The sequence below is a fragment of the Pinus tabuliformis genome, chromosome 9 (assembly GCF_031772625.1).
Source record: "Pinus tabuliformis cultivar Carrire ecotype Pingquan chromosome 9, CPIR1, whole genome shotgun sequence".
Classification (NCBI taxonomy): domain Eukaryota; kingdom Viridiplantae; phylum Streptophyta; class Pinopsida; order Pinales; family Pinaceae; genus Pinus; species Pinus tabuliformis.
In genome coordinates this window covers 1,713,591,198-1,713,609,888 of record NC_142307.1, presented here as the reverse complement: position 1 = coordinate 1,713,609,888, position 18,691 = coordinate 1,713,591,198, and the positions used below count along the sequence as shown (strand labels likewise).

The 18,691-nt window shown below is 37.3% G+C and overlaps 1 protein-coding gene across 1 annotated transcript in view; it reads right to left on the bottom strand.

The window, feature by feature from the left end:
- LOC149155551 (stromal processing peptidase, chloroplastic-like) overlaps positions 1-18,691 on the bottom strand; it is a 335,427-nt gene that overhangs the window by 276,181 nt on the left and 40,555 nt on the right. Inside the window, exon 3 of the mRNA XM_089445700.1 lies at positions 14,998-15,242. Coding sequence (XP_089301826.1) covers positions 14,998-15,242 — 245 coding nt within the window. The remainder of the gene's footprint in view (positions 1-14,997; positions 15,243-18,691) is intronic.

Here is an 18,691-nt window from a genome sequence, read left to right as displayed (position 1 = left end):
GTTACTCTGAAGGAAAATGGATTTCCTCTTTATTGAGAGAAATATTCTCATTTTAATCTTTAAAGATATTTCTCTTATTAATACTTTTGAGGAGAGGATATTTGCTATTAAAGTTATTTATTTTATAAATCCTCCTTACTGGTTTTTAAACTCTTCTAAAGGGTTTCTTCTACAATTTTTAATAAAAAGGGAATTGTGGGCTTACTTTATAATTGCGAGCTTATTTGAATGCCATAATTATATTGGAGGTATAAGTTTCTTTCTTGCAATTGTTCTTACTTCACTTATGCTCACATTCTTGGATATCTTGATCAATTAAACTAACTTTCTTGCAACACTGCTAATCTAGTAACTTGAAGTTTTCATGTTGTGCAAGTCATATAATTTATATTGAACATTGTTCTTTAGGCACTGGTCTACATCTAGTAATCTCGCTATTGCCTCATTATCCTTAATAACTTCATCTTGTTAAGATTTACTTTTTCTCATTTAATAAACACACTTGCCAATTAATCTCAAGTTGCCTGGAGAGGTATTGATCTTGCCCTTAATCTCCTAGAACTTGTTGTTCCAACAAGTTTTCCTCTTCCATTTACCTTTAAGGACTACCACCCTTGACTTAGCTAAGAGAGAGTCTAAACGGAGTACACTCTTGCACTGTGCGTTGTAGCCCCTGGTGTACACTTTTGGCGACAACACAGCCTAAAGGAGGGAATTCGACCCCTTGGAAAGGCTATATAAAAGAGCAGTTAGACCTCATTTGCAATCCACTCACTCACAAATTCGATCTCAAGAAGGAAGTTCAATCTGTAGCTGGGAAGCAGGAGAAGAAGATAGCAAAGGTCTAGAAGAAGAAAGGAGGACGAAAATCTTGTTTTTGGGCTCTCTCTCTCACGTGTGAAGGATTAATGTCTCTGCATTCCAACAAGGCGGAAATTGTTGGTCCAAGTTCCAGTAGCGTATCAAGTAACTAGGAGAGAAAAATACTCTGGTTTGACTTCATTGACCTTGGAAGAAGTTGTCTTGATCAAGGAAGGCTTCTTGAAGAGTTGAGTTAGGGTTTTTATAGCAACTACAGGGCCGAAATTGAAGTTTGTAGCTAGTTGGTGCTATATCAAGGAAGTACTTTCTGGAAGGGCTAGCTTTGGAGGACTTGGTCTAGGGTTTAGGTCCTTGTTGTCTTATTTGAAGCAGATTCTACAGGAAGAGAAGAGCTTTTCGGCTTTTCCCCTTGGAGGGGTTTCGCCCTAGCTGATAGCCTAATTTATATGTCCTATGTTGTTACTATTTATGTTCTTGATATTTGTTTGATGAAAATATCTAAATAAAGAACATAAGAATACTAACAAAGTTCACAAGCAAATATTAAGGTTAAGGAAAATTGAATTAATAGTTGCCACTTTGCATTTTCCAACACCTCAATTGCTTGCTAGTAAGAGCTCTGGTTTGGCGATTTCTTTGAGCTCTCTGGGGGAAGGGGAATGGTCCCTCGAGATTGCACGATTTGGAGTCCAAGTCAATGTTGCTATCAATCTATGTCTTGATTCCCCTGGTTGATTGCAACAGCATGACAAAGGACATAATTCGCTAAACAGGATCTAGTCTAGGAGGAGGTGGAGCATATGGGCACGAAGTTTAACAACCACTTGTATGTAAAGGGCTAGACAACTCTAGTCAAAGTATTGTAAGAAATCGGATAGGGTTTGGATCCCCCTAAAGTAATGAAATCTCCCATAGACCTCGTGATAATTGGGGCAACAGAAGATGAAATGCTCCTCAGTCTCAATTTATCACAAATAGCACAATTCGCAAATCATGTATGATCAGTCAATTTGGGGGTCAACCTTGATCTGCAATCTATGGGAGCCAACTCTGAGCTACCCCAATGGGATCCAAAGCACATATGTCTAATGGTGAAGCATGTAATGGGGTCAAATGAGTCCATCCTTTATCACCATGAAGTGCTTAGCATAGAATGCCATCTTCAAACACAAACTACCTAAGGGTTTACCCAAGTGACGTTGTTGACCATGTACATGTCAACAATCCGAGAAGTAGAATACAAAGCAGTGAACAAATTTTTTCAGAAATCATTGTCATCATTCAGCATCATTTTTATCATTGTAAACCCATTTTTTGAAATTTTATGTTGTAAATGATTCTAGTATGACTATTAAGCCATGTAATAACACCTAGGTAAGCCTATGATTCTTCTCAAAGGATTTCATCCTAGGAGTTTTTTAACCTCCCTGAATTATGTGTGTTTGTAAACACGGATAATCAGCATAGTTTCTCCCAAATATACCCCAAATCTAGAATGGAACTCTTTGACAAGGTCTTAGGTGAGTCATAGTGTTTATCGAGTCTATGTATTTTTCATACTAGATCATGTGTCTTGTCGCAAAATTGGGTAAAGTCTTGAGGGTCTATGTCAAATGTGTATTTCCCCTTCTAAGGGTTGATATTGTAATTATTTGATGTAAAAGTGTGTCTAGGAATAATTTAGTGCATGGTTACTCATATTTAGACACCATGGCTAAATTATTTTATTATAGATACACTTAGAGGGTGGAAAAATATTTATTCCCCTCTTGAGTCTTTTAATTAATTTTTCTAGCAAAAATAAAAAGAAATAATTAGCCAGAAAATTAATTATTTTTTAGTCAAAAAAATAATTTGAGAGAAATTAAATTCTCTCCAAGTGGAAAATCATCAAAAATTCATGGGTCAAAAAAGAATAAATTTTGGAGATCCTCCACCAAGGGAAAAATCAATTTTTGAAGAGAAATTGACCCCTTCGACCTTGGTGGTACGGTCAAAGTGAATTTTTTGAGGATAAAAGTCCAAAATATTATTTTTTGGATAAGGAAAAAAGGGATTTTAAGAGATATTCGAATTTTCCTTCAGAAATAAAAAATTAAGTTCAATCGATGAAGGAGATCAAGTTATTTCAGAGGAAGATTGAGGATGAGATTATTTTGACGAGGATCAAGCCAACTAACTATTATTTTCCACTTGTAGGGATTTTCTTCTCTCATTTTATATATAAGGAAGCTATGAAACTCCTCATTTCATCTTTGGATGATATAATGATCATCTGATGTACTGAGCAAGACTCTGCTGGAATTTCTTTGCACTCAATAAAAAGTCTTCAATTCAAGGTATCTCTCATTTGTTGATCTGTGATATGTGTTGGATGTTTTATTGATATGCTCTAAACTATTATAACATTGATTATTATTTCAATTTCTAGTAGTAGGAACATCTATTAGCACAGGTATCTTGCTTTAGGTGTCGGGCGAGAGTAAACACCCTAGAGCTAGAGAAGTCTGGTAGGTATCTCCAGATTTATAGATCTATCGTATGAATCAAACCCCTTTTGTTTAATATCATTTGAAGTGCATTGAGTTACAAGTTGCTCCAACCCTTGGCTTCCAAGTTCACAGACTGTGAGGGGATCACACCCTTGTTGGGCTCCAAATCTTGATATAACGAAAATTTTATGCAAGAGGGCTTTGCAAAAATTTATCTTCAAATTTATTTACTTGTGCCATAAAGTTTAATATGCTAATGAGAGAAAAGCTTATTTTGTACATATTTGTAAAATTATTTTTCCACTAACCCTTGCATTTTTAAATACTAACCTTTTATTTTTATAACTATTGGGGTTTTGGGGATTTTTGTGTATATTGGGTTCTTGGCTCTATATTTCTCATTTTTGCAGGGACATTGGCTAAAGGATTTGAAGAGATTTTAACTTTGAAAAGCTAGTAGCCTTGCCTAGCCTAGACGGCTAGCGTTTTGAGGGTTGCCCTTTGAGCAAGTCGTCCAAGCTAAAGGAAGAAATTATTGGGGTTTTGAGGGTTGATCTAGTCCCTAGAGGGTAAGAAATAGCCCTTCCAAGCCCTAGTTGCTCAATGCTCAGCCAAGAAAGGAGGGTCACAACCCTTGGAGGCAATTTTGCAGTGATTTTTTGAGGTAAAAATTTAAAATTTTGTTGTTGTAGGGAGTCGTGGCCTATTTTGGCTAGCCACGTGGTTTTTAAGGCCTTTTAGGCCTAGACACTACCCTTTGTGGGCCTATTTTGCTTGGCCGCAGCCCCTAAGGGGACTAATTCCCTTAGTCAAAGCCCTAATAGGGCTTCTTTCTCTAGTGGCGGCCCTTTTGAGGGCTTTTTCCTCTAGCTACAGGCCTCAAAGAAATTTTTCTTGGCAGCCGCAACACTTTCGGGCTTGATTACCCCTAGCCGCAACCGTTTGTGGGCTTGTAGCCCTAAGCCACAGGCCTAGTTGGCCTTCTCTCCCATAGACGCAGTCATTTCTTGGCATATTTCTAAGCTTGGCACATTCTGGGGCTAATATTTGTGGTTGCAGACTTACGGTAAGTTTGGAAAGGGTTTGAGTTGATTTCCATAATTGTTTTGCCATTAATCCATTGTGTTTTCAAGCTAACACTTGGTTTTGCAGACTTGTCATTCGTTGAGGAAGCATCTCAAGGCCTTGAAGCCTCACCAATCTACCAATCAGCCCTAGAAGCCCTAACTTCAAATCATAAGAGGGCTGATCTATAATTTTCAAGCTAACATTTTTGTTGCAGGTGGTTGAAAAGGCCTAACTCAATAAATCCATTCGCAAGGCCTCTAGGCCTAGGGTTTGCTCTCTTACCCCTTTATTCTCCTCATTGTTTTCATGATCAGATCTGAAGTAGCCTTGTAGTAGTGGTACTATTCTCATAAAATCATCTCTAAAGTGCTCTAAAAAATCTTCACATAATCCTAAGAACATTGCACACTTAACATAAAAGGCTAATCAATTTATATGCTCTCAATCATTGATGTGCTAAATGAAATTGGAAGTCTGATATAAATGAAAATAGATCTGATATATGTTCATTAAAGTCTGATATACAAGGTTACAGCAGTAAATTATCTTTGCGCTAAGGCTTGACACTCATAAGAACTCATATCTAAGTGCTCCTAAGCTAGTGGTAAAGTGTTAAAGTGATTGCTTGTATAAGAAGTTGATTATTTTCAAAGTGGTAATCTCATTGGAAAATCACTGTTGGCAATCTCATATTAAGCAGTGTTTTACAAGCCGGCCGTTTCGAATCCGACTCTGCCGTTTCGAACCGGTTCATTACCTGCTGGAGTGACTCGGCCAAGTAACCGGCCCGGTGGACCGAGTCACACATGACTCGGCCGAGTCATGTGTGACTCGGTCAACCCGGCCGGGTTTGATATGACTCGGCCGAGTCACAAGGGGCAATATCTATATTGAAATCTTACCGTATATCAGTAAACATTTGGTCACATAGGAATGATGGAAATCTACAGGCATCAACATCAACATTTATCCTCTTTCAGTTTTGAATTCTCTATTCTGTAACTTACCTTGGACCCCTATAGTAGCATCATTAAGAGAAGCAGTCTTAACGGTGTATAATTTTGTTGATTACTAAGATACTGTGTCTTCAAAAGTGCAGATCTCTGTTACCGAGGCCGATATCCTTTATACAATTTCATATCTTATGCAGTGAGAAGGATCAACTGACCTTGAGGAAGTTGATTTGGCCTGTTGTCTTGAAAAGTCTGCTCTCTTCTATATAAAGGTCAAGCCTCAACAAAGAAAGGACTTTGGTGTTCCATTGAAGATGACCTTAAAAAGAGTATTAGAACTCTGCTGGACCCTCCATTATCAGGTATAGTTTAAATCCTTGTTGAAGAGTGTTTCTTGATCTCGTATGGCATTCATGTCCAGAGTCCAGACCTCTGTTAAGGAGAATTGTAATACATATCCTAGCTGAGCTAGGACACATATCCAAATGATATCACTGTGGGATCTAAGGAGTCATGTTATGGCACCATTCAAAGCCTTTCTAAATCCAAGTTGCAATAAAAGGTAATTTATCTTATACTTGGCTAAGGCATGTCTGCAAGGTCCAAAGACTACATCTATTGGTTGATGATCTCAGTTTAAGTAGTCCAAGAGCTACTATATATATTACTCAATTTACAGGTGTTTGAAATTTTGAATTACTGTAGTATGTGTTATCCTAAGTTATAGTATGCCATATGAGGTTATTTTGAGAGATACAATAGCTACAGGATGTATCAAGGATATATTATCAAAATTCTACAGGAGACCGAAATCTACACTGCTGAGATTATTTATAGTTTGGCTGAATCGAATGGATTACAACATGCAAGAATTATGGTTACAAGTTAAGATATAATTAGGTGATGGTTGGAGTCTGGACAAAGAATGATAACTAGAATAAGAGTATTGAAATTTTTAACTTTTAGGTTGGATGAGTGAGACAATAACAAATAGTATGCGGCCCTAAACAGACTGTGGGTATCTTCTGTTGACAATGTGCTGAGCCACTTTCATGTCTAAGGTTGGACTTTCAATGTCACAGAGATGCTCGCACATGAAATTGTGATCAATATACTTCAAAATTCAAATAATGCTCAGAGAAGGAGGCTTCAATTTTTAAGAAGCTCGAACCAAACTAAAAGACTTAGGTCTTCAATAGTATTAACTTATTAAGCCTTTCAAACTCAAAGGAACTTGGACAGGCCTACACACTTAATTTAACTGGTATTGTAGCATAATACTGTCTCGGCCTCAATTATTTTTCTATGATACCTTCCACCACAGAGGCATGTGAGCTCCTTACACAATTAAGACTCAGAAGTAAGCAAGGGATTAAAGTGTTATTGTCACAGTCATGTTTTTGAGATTCAAAATTGGAGTTTAGGCTTGCAATTCCTATGCCAACTGTGTTAGGAGAGTATTAATGTAGAGTGAATCCCATCAATGGATATGCTGTCATAGCATGATAGCTGCAGATATCACATAGATAGGAATGGGACATCACATAGATAGGATATCACATAGATAGGAATGGTTTTCTTTAAAATTATGTTTAAAATCTTTAAAATTATGTTTTTTTATAAAAAAAATAAATATTTAATGTATTTTTTACAACGACCGAGTCATTGAAATCGAGCCGGCCGAGTCATTACCGTTTCGGAGTCGGAGTCGGAGTCAATCCTCGGCCAAGTCGGAGTCCGAGTCCGAGTTGTAAAACACTGATATTAAGATAATTGTCCTTTAATTGATCATTGTAATAAGCATCGGTATCCTAATTCGAATAAACATTGTGGTGGATGTTATCACTCTCTCTTAGTTGATAATTGATCTTGTCATTTGTTTCATTTGTTGGATTGCTAAATAATTGGATATCATTGGTAAGCATTGAATCATTGGAGTAATTCAAAGTATTTTCCTTTGAGAGATCTTGTCACTTTGGGCATCATATCTTAAAGCATTGTTATTTCAAAGGTTTCTCTTGTTAATTGTATAAGCAAACTTTGATCATATAATATTGCTAATCACAAAACAATTCCTTGAAATCGTTAGCTTCAAGTGTCAAACTTGTCACAAGCCCTTTGGCTAATTGTGATCTCTCTGAAATAACTTGTCTTATTGGAGTACTTAATCTATTTAATTGTCTCACTGAAGTCTTCACTCGCATTTTGCATTTCATTCTAGGATTAGAAGCGCATATTTAAAATATACCTCCAAGGAACGGAGGCAATCTCTTGCGGGCAATCCCTTGTAGGAACGGAGGCAATTGGGTGGTTAGAACTCCACGGGAGCTATCGTTAATGAGGCCTTAGCCTCCTTCCTTTGGACTTCTCTCTACAACCTACATTTGAGACTAACTTCAAAACAATTGAAGGAAAAGGATTTACCTAGAATAGACATTCTAACTAAAATTAACCAAGAGCTTGCATCTCACTTAGTTTTAGCTAGGATAGTTTTCATCCTAATGGCAACTGTTCATCCAATGTCTTGGATTTTAATCTATATTGTGCAAGTTAATAATTTGACTCCTAAGGCATTGGTCTCTAATTGATAATCTCAAGAAATCTAAACAAGTTGTGCTAAATAATTAAACTTGTCAATTATCCTTAACCAAGTTGTTAGGCCATTAAGTTGTGTCCAATGTTATCAAAACCGGACAGGAACCGGTGGAACCAGCCAGTCCGACCGTTTTTGGCCCAAAACCGGTCTAAACCGGGCCTCCAAACCAGAATAGGCCAGTTCTGTGCAGAAAAATTTTACCTTCTTTTATTTTTTTATTTTTTAGTTGGTTGGCCCACTTCTTACTCTTCCCTAGGCTAGCCTAATATTCAAGCCTATGGCCCTCGACCTAATAATGAAGCCTATGACCCTATTATTGCTATGCAATTCATGGTAATGTTAAATTCTTAAAGTAAAAGTGACATTTTCCTTAAAGTTGGTAAAGATAATTACATTGCAGATCTTTTAACCAGAGAAGGAAGCAAAGCTCAAGAGATCAAGGCTTTAACAAGAGAAGATTGGGTTACTTCTACACCACATGAAGCTCCTCATGGTTTTCGATGGGTTCTCATTTGTGCATCTTGTAGATATTGTTTGTGTTGGTCATGTTTTGGTCCAACATGTATTGTTTACCGTCTCTGGTACTCCATAAAATTTTAAAACATTGGCTGAATAAGAGTCTAAATGATCCCTATTATAGGTCCATTAAGCTAGTCTATAGTCATACCCACATCCCATATACCAGATATATATTAGTCTTTGACCCATATATCAGTTATATGGACTATTGCACCTTGTTTAGATATGTAAAGAAGTATAGGTGTGTCACAATGTATATGTCATGTGGAGAAGTCTCAACTTTCAAGTCCTTTCTCCCTTTGGAGTCCATGGTTTCAAATTGTAATGTACAAATATTGTCCCAGAGATGAGTCAGTTTTATCTTTAACTCCCCCACAATTCATCTATTTACTACACCAAGATATGGAGGAAGTTGCAAAATCAGAAGCATGGTTTCAATTCCAAATCAAGTATAAAGGATCAGAATTGGAACTAACTCATGAAGAACCACCTGGTTATCCTCATTTTAGAGTTTGAAGCAACTTCATCGGAGAAATTGCAGCCCCATCAAATGAATATGTGCCCAGCGTGTATATGTCACCTTTCAAAAATTTAATATGTATGCTCCACCTTGCATAGATGACATCAATGATCCCAGAGATTTCTTACTGACATCTTCAGATGAGGAAGCATGATGGACGGCATGCAAGATCTTAATATTTTATTGTACATAAACTCTCAAGAAAATATTCTATCACATGGTTTCATGGGTGGCCAAAATCACTCCACTTTGTATTATTTGGTTTCTGTGAGTTGTCCGAGCTGACAAAATCCACTATGTAAATCTATTTTGCACAAGATTCTGTTAATCAGTACATATATGGTCTGATATGATAACAAAGGGAATCTTTAATAGTAATTCGAGAGGCTTCTTCCACCGCCTCAACTCTTGTATAAATAAGGGTAAGCCTCACCATTCGGGTATCGCATCCCAAAGAGTCTTCAAGAGTATGTGTGCTTCCAATGTGTCCAAGCTTTGTATACCATGTGTCTCAAAGTCTTGTATATTCAAAAGTGTATGCTCTCCTCTTGCCTTATTAGAGAATCCTAAGCAACAAAAGATATCTGAACTCCTAAAAGTCCTATTGTCTTGTATATTCTGGAGCATATCCTCTTCTCTTACCTCATCAGAGGATCCTGAGGAGCAAAAGCTTACTAAACTTTTGCAATGTTCATATAATAATAATAAGAATTCTCACATTGTTATCCTTGGAAGTCCTGGCATATTTACTGTACCTGTTTCTGTGACTGCTTTTGTGATCTTGTCTATCCCCTGTGACTTGTGTACCATTGATATCTGCTATCTACTGTGTCTACGATGTGTCTAAGATCCTGGTAATTCTGGTGTCAAAGGCAGTGTTTATTTCCATATATCACCTCCAAAAGTATTTGAGCGGTGTGTTGTAACTGTCTAGTAAGCAAGACATGAAATTGAAGAACCTGTTGTATGCAACCACTGAGGAGTTGGACGTTTGAAGGCCAGAAGTGCTATTATTAGTCCGAGTGCTGCATTTCTTACTTACTTCTATAGACCTTCTTTCCTATTTACGTAAAACAGTGTACAGAGAGGTCCCAGTAGAAGAAACGGCAAGAAGTAGTTCATTCAATGAGAATGCATCATCTAAAAAGACACAGCACTCTTGGATCCCCATGATCCTTAATAGGCTCTCTCATGATAAATTATATGATTCCAAACTTGTTGCCCAGGAGTACAAAACCTAACCCCAATGGGAACTCCCTCCTATTGCATTTGAAAAAATTTATGATTTTCCTATGTTTCAATTCCGTGCTACAAGTCTATTTCATTTTACTTCTATCAATGTTCCAATTTCCTTATCTCAGCCAGTATATCAAATCCCTTTGATGGAAATAAGAAGACGTTAAAAGGAGATTAGCTCAAGACTACAGCCATGTACATCTCGACCTGATCCAGTTTGGAATAAATCCTTTAGTCCTTCCAAGACATAATGTTTTATGTCTCTCCTGTGTCACAAGAAATTCACAGATGCTTTATTGGGAGGATTTGAGGGCCCTCTGCACAATGGCCCTGTTTGGTCCTCGATTACACTGTGTTGTCAAGTCTCTCTAACAGACCCTTGTATTAATGAATTACTACAAGCATACATCCAATTTTCTGGCTTCAATATTACCCCTTGCTCTGAAATTGCCCAGCTTCATTCCACTGTTTGTCTCCCCTTAGTATCTACAACTATGCCAGCTTTTAATCCTAAATTGCTTAACCATGCACAATTTGAAGGTGTGCTAGTTGGCACTGGAAATGCTCCTCCCATAACCATTGGATATTCAACACTTACTCTTCGTGAGGAGTGGATACATACATACCAACCATTAAGCCAAAAATACCTTTTGGAAAGTGAACCTCGAAAATTGCAAGTTGCTGAAACAGCTGCTGGTCCAGTAATTAGATTATGACCTACTTCCTCTCAAAGTCCAAGACATGCTCCCGACTGCTAAGATTAGGATGATCACAATCCAACAAAATTATTCCTACCCCTCGTATAACTATTCCTAATTCTGATCTTAGAGCCCATATACAGTCACATAGATTACTTCCTTCTCATGTAAATATTGTTCAGAGGCATCTAAAGCCTCTTCTTCATCAAATGCTACTCCTCATGTGCAAACCAAAGCTTTTGAAGTTACCAAGTCTCTTCCCTCTACAGTGGATGGTCATAATGGGCAGCATTCAGACTGTCCAGAATGCGTTTAGATAATAATTCCAACCAAAGAGATGAAGATGTTGTCTAGTGCCCTTCCTAGGGAAAAAGGAAGGTGAAAGAAAAGCATATTTTCAAGAAAGAAAACTTGGCCACAGGAATTCTATCCAAAATTTGCAGATGGAGCATTAGTGTCAGATCTTGAATTTCTACATTATAGAAAACCCTCAGAAATAGAGCCATCTGAACTTATCAAGTTACAAAACTATAACAAATATCAATCTCTTTGTCTTGCACAAAATATTGATGCTTTGGCTCAAGATGTTATAAAGACTAAAGAACATTGGCTGAATCACATTCTTTGGTCAGTTCTCTTGATGAATTACAGAAACAACATCAGCAAAGCATAGAAGACATCCAAGAAAAGTTAGTTATCATTATGTATGTTTTGGCCGACTTGAAGGCTTCTTTGCCAGATATAGAGCCATCATCTCCAATAAATATTAGAGAATATGAAAAGCAAGTATTCAAGTCTCCATTTATTACTATTTCTTCTGATATAATTCAGAAAAAACTAAGCTATGGGCCAGTAGAAGTAGAAAAAATAAAGAAAGCACTCAGCTTGGCTCATGAAAATTTTGAATTATTACAGTCAAGAATTTTCCTCAAATAAACATGGTTAAGAGGGAGGAAGATCCAGAATCTTCCAAGAAAAGGGAACATTAGGGGTTTGAAAATTTTCAGGTTAAAATGCCAAGAACTAATGGTGAACATAAGGGTTTTGAACCTTTTGAATCTGCCTCGGAGAAATGGTGTAAAATGAAATATGGCTCAAATTCTAAGGTTCCCTATGATCCCTCTAATACTGACAATTATCCTGCCTGGAGCAAGGAAAAACAAGATCATGCTCCTATAATTAATCTTAATTGCAAACCAAAAGATGAAGTTTTGATGACTATTTAAAGACTAAATGCATGGGCCATGACACGGAAGGCCCAATACAAGCAACGAATTTCATGGCAGGAATTAGCATTAAGAATTACTTGGGGATTCACAGGAGTAGTGAGATTATAGTGGGATCGTCTCCGACATGAAGAAAAAATAAGCATTATAGAATCTAAAAAACTAATGGAGCATTAATGAGAGAATTTTATGGTGTTACTCCTCCCTCAACTGATCACTATGCTCAGTTGTATATGTCACAGTGACTTTGCAATATTAAACAGCTTTCTGATTTTTATTGCATAATGCAAAGTCTACTATATAAGACTCCAAATCCCGATAATACTGCTTATCTTAGGCACTATTCGGCATCCATGCCAGGAAGGCTTCCTGGTGTTGTCAAAGAAAATATGGAATTGAACAAAATAAATATTGAAGATATTTCTTTGGCAGAACTACAAGATCAAATTATAATTGCATTGCAAAAGGAATGCTCAGAAGAAAGGTTCAAAAGAATATAATAAAGCAGTTAGGGCTTAATCTTGACATCTGCAATACTTATGCTGAGACTTACCATTTTGGTTGTCATAAAGGAAAAGATAAAAGATATAAACAGTCCTCTTCTTTTACAGGCAAGAATTGTTCTTGCAACCAGTGTAAATATTCTTGTTCAAAAATATCTAAATTCTTCAAAAAGAAGGGATCTAATCATCTACTCCAGCCAGATCGAAATTTATTTTCAAGAAAAGAATGAGTCCATCCAAGACTTCTATTTGTTTTATATGCAAAAGGAAAGATCATTGGGCCATCAGTTGTCCTCAGAAACAGAAGTCTAAGTACCAACAAAAACTCATGGATATTTCCAATCTGCTTATGAACCAGAGGAATGGGAACAAGTATCCCATTACAGTTCTGATGGTGAATATTTTTCAGTCTCTGCATCTTCTTCTAACTCTGAAACTGAAGATATACAACATTAGTTTGGTCAGGTTACTCTTCCAAATGATTCAGCTTCTTCTTGTTCAGATCATAGTTTTCTTTCAAAATGCTTAATGTTCACTAATGTTTCTGCTTTAAAGCATTCACTAGTCTCTCTTTGCTGGTGACTTTACCCTTTGTCGTCAATATTAAGAACACATTGATCAGCTCGCTGATCAACTCATATCCCTACAGCAGCCCAGTGTGGCGGATTCTCTAGATTATTATGAAAGACATATGATTCCTGATCAGAGACACGATTCTCCTTCTACAGCTACTTCATCGGAACAAGCCCAGACTGCCAGGTACTATCAGAAGTCTTCTCCAAAAAATGTAGATGAAATGGATAGAAAAGCAAGTAAGGCAGAAATAAAATGAGCTTAAAAATAAAAGAAATATACTTAGACAACTAGTAAGCTCTATTAAGGATGATGTTGGAGAATTAAATAAATTAAGAGCACAATTAACAGAGGTATTGGCTAAACAAATAGAGAGCCAATTAAAAGAGATTCCAGATAATGAAATACTCATCCCAACACAAGGGGTAGGGCACATTCCCCAAAGAGTTATGAGCCTAGGTTGACTAGGTTAGCCTTAACCAAACTTAAATATAATAAGTGATGCATTATAAATTTGGTTGTGACAGAAAGCAAAGCTTACACCATTCTCAACAGCTCATTGGTCCCAAAATAAATCAAGAACCATCAAGTTTATTCACATAAACAGTAATATGACATGGGCAAGGGAATTGGCAGCTCTTGTCAAAGTCACCGCGTTTGTGTTTGTCTTCAAGTTCGATTTCTTTGAAATTTGAATAATGTTCGACACTTCAAATTTTAGCAAGATAAAGTTCGGCATAAAATTCGACATATAGGAATTTGATTATATATATATAATTCAATTCAATTAAGGTTTAAAGTTTAAACACATATAAAAGGCCGAAAAACACACACAAAGGCAACAAAATAATATACAAGAGGAGGTACAACTGTAGGCGTGGTTTCAAATACAATTACTAAGTATATAGGATACAGTTACTAAGTATATATCATACAAGTTGATATGAGCTTAACAATTCCACTGGCCAACTCATGATTAAAACATGATAATGACAACCTTGAACTCTTCATACATTATTTTAATATTTTGTCTTTCTAACTAATAATGTAACATGTTAAATTTAAGCTTAATGTTCAAATATAATGTTGTTCGGTTTCATTGCATTCGCTGGCAGAGCCTAGAGGGTCGTCGGGTTGGGTGTGCAGTGTGCACTGTCACTGTGGAATCTGGATGCAGGGATCCAGTGTGAAGCAGCAGGGGTTGAGTGTACACGACAGGAGTCGAGGGTGGATCAGTGGAGTGAGGGAGTTTGGGGAGTGAGTTGTTTTGCATCCATGAAAGTTTTACCCTTTGAGGGTTTCCATTCTTTTCTTTTTTTAATATAAACTGTGAAAAACCACCGAACCACAAAAGATACCGCCCAAAAAAACAAACCCTAACACTGATTTCACGATTTTGTTCGAGTTTGTGAATGTATTCGGGTTCAAGTTCGCTTCAAGTTCGAGTTTGTATTCAAGTTCAATGAACCAAATCGAATAAGTTCGGATTGCTTTGAAGTTCGGCGAATTTTGAATCCAAAGGATTTTGTTCGCCGAACCCGGTGACTTAGGCTCTTGTTCATATTCTATGCACTATGACTGCGTACCAACATGAGTGAAGAATATTCATACTATGGTTATGCAACACAAATGAGAAAACAATTCAACAGAGATAAGAAATCTTAAAAAAATTCCACATATTATAATTGTTTTCCTTATTTGTTTCTTAATAGAATGTAGATGCTAGCCTCCTGGGAGAATGAACTGGGACATCATAAGCATATTTGAAACAACAATTTGTAATGTACCTACCTATTAGGAGGAACTTTGTTGGGGAGAATCACATAGCGTAGTCCATTCTTAAGTTGTCCACGATACAGCTTAGGATGAGATGGAATCCTGGAACTTAAGAATCCTTCCATATCAGTACCTTTAATTTCATGCTCCCATATTCCTAGTCCTTGTTTCTCTAGTAAGCCATCCTCAGGCCATGCTGTGCTTGCCACATGTGGCTCATCTGGCCCTATTGTTGCCGAAGGTGCTATAGCTGAGCGTTTCTGCAGGTCAACAAGGAAATTGATCAGAGAAAAGTGTCCAAGATAATTATTATCTTTTGTTCTGCCAAACATCATATTAAGGAATAAAGGTTGGCATCCCATAATCAGCAAAATTATTGGAAAACTAGGAACTTGGATCTTGAAATAGAATTCATATATTAATTTCTATAACAATTTTGAATTTAAAAACTAGACAGAATAAACTCAACCCAGAATTTATAGTCAACAGAAACAACCCCTGTGCATTCTCTACATGTAAGGGAAATAAGTTGAAAGATCTCGCACAAATAGATTAGTATATAAATGCAAGAAGTACAGAAGGCATTAGAAAGAAGCTAGAATCCACTAAAAACATATCAGTAATATGTAAATGCCACCAGAAAATGAGAACATATTTCCTTAAACGCATTTCGAGTTACAGCAAGTCAGGACTCAGACTACCTTTAGTTCCCCTAGAGTAGTGGGATGAAGATATTGGAATTATTTTTTATCTTGTTCACATACCAAGCCAAGACAAAATCAAGCCTGTCAGGCTGTTGTGGAATGGTAAGTTGGAGCACTTGCAATGATAATGACACAAGTTGAAAGCCCAGTTGATGTGCTCCCCATGCTAATGCAATTCACCAAGGGTATCATCACAGTGATGTTCATTATCACCAACATCAGAACCGTAGCAGTCCTTACACTTGAAAGAGCAGTCCGAATTATCCTCTGTGATCTGAAGTCTATCGAAAAAGTCTGCAGTTGATATTCCGAAATTTTGTGCTAAAAGTCTGAAAGTCCTCAAGATCCATCTATGTGTTGGAATCCATGCCCGAGCTTCTCAAGTTATCTGAGTTCTCTCTATGGTACATGACATCCAAATTGAAGTTGTGGTAACTCTGTGGTACCTGAGTTGAAGCTATCGTATCCTAGTCTCCTCCTTCCTAAAACAGGTCCGAGTCTCTGTAATAAAAATCTGAACTTGTAGAAGGTGATCTAGAAGTATGCCAAAGTCAAAATTTCATAAAGCTACATGGCATCCAAGGCATCCGAATTATGTAGTCTTATTCAAATGAACTAGTCCAAGTCTGAAGGATCACAAGGCAAGAATCAACTCTTCTCTGAGATCCAAACTACCTCTGAAGTGATCTGAATCTAAGTAATAATGATTCGAGTATATGACAACTTTGTGGAATTATGATGAGATCAAGCCTCAGTAGTCCGAATTTCAAGCTTCTATGAACAGTCCAAAGTACTCATAAAACTAAAATCAAATTCAAGTTTCTTAAACAATAATCAAGTCTGAATGTTGAACACCTAATCCGCTAAGGGTTCATGTGGAATGTGAACAGTCACCGGAGTCAATGGGACCACTTGGTATATGAAGACCACGGGTCACAAGGAAATGTATAGATGTATATCTTTGTTAATAAAAATGCAATTCATGTTTATCTTTCACATCTGATCCATTCCATTTGTGTTGTTTAACATGGTATCAGAGCAGGTGATCTCCTGCCCTACTTAAGTGTGAGCCACCTGTTTTTGTGGCCTTTGTAAACCAATGCTCTCCTCCTTGTGGATTTTATGCCTCTAGAATAGAGGTTGTTACCTCTATCAACTCTGCCATTCCTCTGTTGTGAGCAGACCCGCCCCTGCGACTGCAAAGAGGAATATTGCCAGACCTGTCCCTCTCTACCAATGCAACGCTCTAACACTCTCTGTCAGTTTCATGCTCCCACTCAGACCTGTTCCTGCAAACCAACGGAAGCTGTGCGCTCTTTCTCCATTCCTCGTTCAAACGTTACCTCTGCATTTTAGCTGTGCATTAATTCCAAGTCCATACTCCTGGTGCATTTTCTGTGATTTTATTTGAAGTCCTGAGAAATGAATTGAAGCAGTTCCTGTGAAAGTCATTGAAGCAAAACATTAAATCTCTGGTCATGTCACTGGAATATATTAATCGCTGGTCGTGCTATTTGACTGCGTTGGAATGGAGCTCTCGGCGAGAAAGGGAGCATCATTGACTGGAAATGGAGTGTTGAGTTTTTGAAGAGCAGTATTGGATGTTGTTTCAAAGCTCTACATTGAATGGTTCGAATTACATCTGTGTTGGCAGCAAATATCTCTGGGTGCATTGGGTATATGTATTCATCTCTCTGCATTGAATTTATGATGGATATGGATTAGCATTGATGTTGTGAGTATTGCTGGTTCAAAACCTGTATTAATGCTATGACATGGTTGTTGCTGCTTTAAATTTTATTGACTGCTGCTGTGTTAAACTTTATACCAAAACAAGCTGAATTTGCTTTGTGTGGCTTAAAACCGTGGAAAGTGTTTGTAAAAGTGGTATATTATCGTTATGTTGACAACTGTAAGTGCATTTCGTTGCATTGGAAGCATGGATACATAATTCTTCTCGTTGGAAGTCTGCATATGTAATTCGCCACGTTCAATTTGCAGCTGGAACTCAGCTGTGATTTTCTAAACCTAGCCCGCTTTTCTGAATCTTAATTCAAGCCCAACATCAGCATTTCTTCTAATTATATGCGCAATTTTCGTTCCTAGTCTCACACAGTGACTTGTCTCAGAGTTTTCAAAGGCTCATACAACTACTCCAGCAACCATGAACAGGGTTTTGGATTCAATGAACGTTCATGCATAGCAAGGAAACTATTTTCAAGCTTAAATCTTGGCAAATGCGGGGGAACAATTCAGCAGGAAGCACAAAACAACGCTTTCGCTTAAAGGACAGATTCGCTGACTGCCATTGATTTTCGAGACCAATGTGCCGAATGTCCTTCAAAATAAGGGGTAATTTTAAGAAAATTTATGGTTGTAAGGATATGGCCACGGTTCCAAGAGGAGAACAGGTGTGAAGGTCCGTTGTAGGAGGATAAAAGCATCAGAAATATTGCACATAGGGGGCAAGAAGTCATTTGTATTGGATCTCTTAAGAACCACTGCACACAATCAACTCTCCAATTTATCTCATACTCCACAACCATGTATTTGGGTTGATACCTTACCTATTAGAGCGATTGCTTTTATCCACTGGTAGCGTGACATTGAAGTTGTTCTATATAATGTTGTATGTGGTCGGACAATCCATGCATGTTGTCTGAGTGGATATGTAATTTCAATTCATCGAACAACCATAAAGCTCAAGACTGCATCAACATTCTTCTCTTGTGATACAGAAGTGGTTTGTACAGCAGCTTGCTTTTGTTCTTGATATCCAGGTTTGACATTGCACTTACATTTTGTGCTGGTAGTAGCTCTTCAATAAGTTTTGTTGACACTTCTAATTTCTTTGGGAGTGGAAGTACTTCATTTGGGTTGAGCACTCCTCCATAGTTTGAATTAACCAATAGTCTTCAATCGGAAAATGGCTGATGGAGTATTAGAATTACTAAATAATCTGATATTTTCTACAAGTGAGGACACAATCAAAATCAGCAAAACCA